At 33.7% G+C, this 3,362-nt stretch overlaps 1 protein-coding gene and 1 long non-coding RNA gene across 2 annotated transcripts in view; one reads left to right on the top strand and one right to left on the bottom strand.

The window, feature by feature from the left end:
• The first annotated feature begins 284 nt into the window (after positions 1-284).
• LOC108367276 (uncharacterized) lies at positions 285-940 on the top strand. Its single transcript, XR_001848227.1, has 2 exons — positions 285-745; positions 805-940. It is a non-coding gene; the product is annotated as an uncharacterized LOC108367276 (long non-coding RNA).
• A 495-nt stretch (positions 941-1,435) lies between these two features.
• The window catches only part of LOC108367274 (uncharacterized), a 28,860-nt gene continuing 26,933 nt past the window's right edge, over positions 1,436-3,362 (bottom strand). The window contains exons 2-3 of the mRNA XM_017621864.1: positions 2,112-2,176; positions 1,436-2,047 (exon numbers count right to left, since the gene is read on the bottom strand). Coding sequence (XP_017477353.1) covers positions 1,990-2,047; positions 2,112-2,176 — 123 coding nt within the window. The 3' untranslated portion in view covers positions 1,436-1,989. The remainder of the gene's footprint in view (positions 2,048-2,111; positions 2,177-3,362) is intronic.

Here is a 3,362-nt window from a genome sequence, read left to right as displayed (position 1 = left end):
AAATGTTGAACGTAATATTGACATATCTACGTGAATTACGTAATTTGTATGCTATTCAGCCGTATAAAAACTGCAAAATGACTCAAAATTAAAATAAGACTACTATGAGATTGATGTAAACATCCAATGTTTATGTTTATCAGTTAAATATGCTTCATATGCATATACAAATAAACATATTGCACAAAAGCTTATACTTTTATTTCACACGAAATCTGCACTGTTTCCATGTAAATTTGCAAAGAAGCAACACGGTGCCACTGCTAAGGGAGCGGTGCGAGAGAGACAACTGTCAGTTTATCGAACCTTGTATTATTGCATCATGATTGTGGACTTAAAATGGAAAACTCGCGTACCAAAAATTTTTCTTCTGAAGAAATAGAAAGTCTTATGTGCCTTATACGACAACATGCCCACATTTTGGAAAATAAATCGACAGATAAAGTGAAACCTGCTTAGAAGGAAAAGGAATGGGAGAAAGTGGAGGAAAGCTTCAACGCAATGTGTCCGGGCCAAAAAAGAAGTGCACGCGCTTTGCGAACAAATACGCAAATTTAAAAGGGGAAATGCGGAAGCGCAGTGCTCAAAAGAAACAATCTTTATATGGAACCGGTGGTGGCCCTCCGCTAAAACACAACATTTGGAGTGTGATATTGTTGACCAGGCTTTAAAAGAAATTTTACCGGAAAATCAGACCGACGGTTTGAAGTCATCGTATGCGAAGTTTTAGATGACGATATCTTTGGTATTTATAAAAATCCGAATTACTTGTGAATTATTTAAAAACAGAAGTTTTTACTTAAGTAATAGATCCAATTGGAACAGACGATTTGGCGCTGCAACAAAATGAAGCAAAATTGTTTGATGAAGGTGCATACATACATATGTAAAATCAATTTTATTCGTGTAAATATATGATTTATGTTTTTCTTATAACCCTGCAAGACAGCTGAGCATCAAATAAGTGCTCATTTTATCATTATCACAAATTACAAAAGTGCTTATTAAAATACTCACTTTTGTTCAGGCCATGGGATAAAACTGAGCACTTCCCTTTGTCGGTGTAATATTTTACCTCTTCTTACTAATTGGAAACTTTGATTAATGAAAAATATATCTGCTCTGCTCTAGCAACTACCAAACTGCTTATTTTCGTTTTTATAAACACATCAGTGCTAATGAATAAAGTACTCATTGTCATTAGCAAGTCCTCAGTGCTAATAAACAAACTACTCATTGTTGTCGTTATAAACTCCTCAGCACTAATAATCAAACTACTCATTTTTGTCGTTATAAACTCCTCATCACTAATAATCAAACTACTCATTTTTGTCGTTATAAACTCCTCAGTACAGGAAAAAACAAATAAGTAGAAAATCAAAATTTTTACTTTTAAAAATGCATTTGTTTATTTAAAAAACGTTCATTAATACAAAACTCTTATAGTACATATGTACAAACAAATAACATACTTTGTAGATATCTATGGTCCTGTGCAATAATGACACAATTCAAAATTAAAAAAATAAAACCCTTACTACTGTTAAGTGGCTCATATATCTAATCCATGTCGAATCCGTGTCTAATATTTAGTACTTGCTTTAGCAATCCTTACTGCTTACTTTAGTTAAGGTTGGAAATGGATTAGACGAGGATTACAGACAAGAACCACTTAACAGTAGTACCAGTTTTTATTTTTTGAATTTTGAATTGTGTCATTATTGCACAGGACCATTGATGTGGATGTGTATAACATTGCTGGTGCCGGCGATGAAGGTGATGTTGGTGGTGGCCTTAAAGTAATAGTGGCGATGTTGAAGGTGATTTTGCTGGTAGAGGCGTGGAATGTTGATGGTGCGATTTTGCTGGTTCCGGTGCTGAATGATGATGGTGGCGATACTTCTGGTACGGGTGTTGAAGGTGATGGTACGATGTTGGTGGTGGCATTAAAGGTGATGGAGGAGGTGTTGATTGATGATGAGTGCGATATCAGCTGGTGACGGCGTTAAAGATGATGGTGGCGATGGTAATTTTAATTGTTGCAAATCTGTAATAACCAGAAAATCAATTAAAATGCACAAATTAAGTAGTTTACATATTTATGTACATACCTTAAAAATAATGATGCAAAGTCAACGGCAACGGCAACGGGAACATAAAATGAAATTTGAAATGTCTGTAAAATTATAAAAAAATATTTATACTCTAAAATTTGGGCATAAATGTAGAATACCTACAATTCTCAAATTAAAAAAAATCATATTGGGATCGATGGAGATCATTGAGGTGAACGTAACGATATATATATTTTTTTTGGGAAACAACAACTACAACAAATATTAAAAGTCAAAGTTCAAATTAGGCATGTTTTTTAATTAATATTTCTCGAGAACCCCTCCAAGGATTGGGAAAATTTGATGTCATTTGATAGAGAATTTAATTCTCTTTAATTTGATATATGTACATATTTATACATATATCGGGTGGGGTTTAGTACCGCTCACAACTATTTCGGGCTATTCCGTCCAAATGGGTGGCCCGATCCAAAAAAAATTTCACACACTTGTAGTCAAGGGTCCACGCAATATCTTAACACTCACTTTTGTAANCGTAACGATATATATATTTTTTTTGGGAAACAACAACTACAACAATTATTAAAAGTCAAAGTTCAAATTAAGCATGTTTTTTAATTAATATTTCTCGAGAACCCCTCCAAGGATTGGGAAAATTTGATGTCATTTGATAGAGAATTTAATTCTCTTTAATTTGATATATGTACATATTTATACATATATCGGGTGGGGTTTAGTACCGCTCACAACTATTTCGGGCTATTCCGTCCAAATGGGTGGCCCGATCCAAAAAAAATTTCACACACTTGTAGTCAAGGGTCCACGCAATATCTTAACACTCACTTTTGTAAATTTTGGTTACTAATTTATTTACAAATTTGGTTTGAAATATGCCCTTTTTTGTAAAATTCGGAAATTAGCGTACATTTATCACTCCTATTCTGCTTAAATTAGCCACTTCACCAATATATTTTTGTATTCCCCTTCACTTTACACTTTACTTGATTTGTTATAACTTGCTTTACGACTTTAATATTAACCAATTCATCACAATTCATTAAATAAAAACACCTTCAAAATCACGCGTCTGACTTTGGTTGCATATGCAAATTAAATGGCGGAGTTCAGCTGTCAAACTCCAAAATATGCAAAAGAATGAGAGACAAAAGAAGATAGGATATAACCCAGTAAGCATTAAAAATATACAAAGGTGTTCTCTGCAAAAGGTGTTCAGCTCCTTTTCTTCGCAAAACAGAAAGGAGAATTCTACTGCCTGAGGGTTATAAT

This window comes from Rhagoletis zephyria, unplaced genomic scaffold, assembly GCF_001687245.7.
Source record: "Rhagoletis zephyria isolate East Lansing unplaced genomic scaffold, Rhagoletis_zephyria_1.1 Rzeph_scaffold_02613, whole genome shotgun sequence".
Lineage (NCBI taxonomy): Eukaryota > Metazoa > Arthropoda > Insecta > Diptera > Tephritidae > Rhagoletis > Rhagoletis zephyria.
This window is presented reverse-complemented; position numbering and strand designations above follow the sequence as displayed.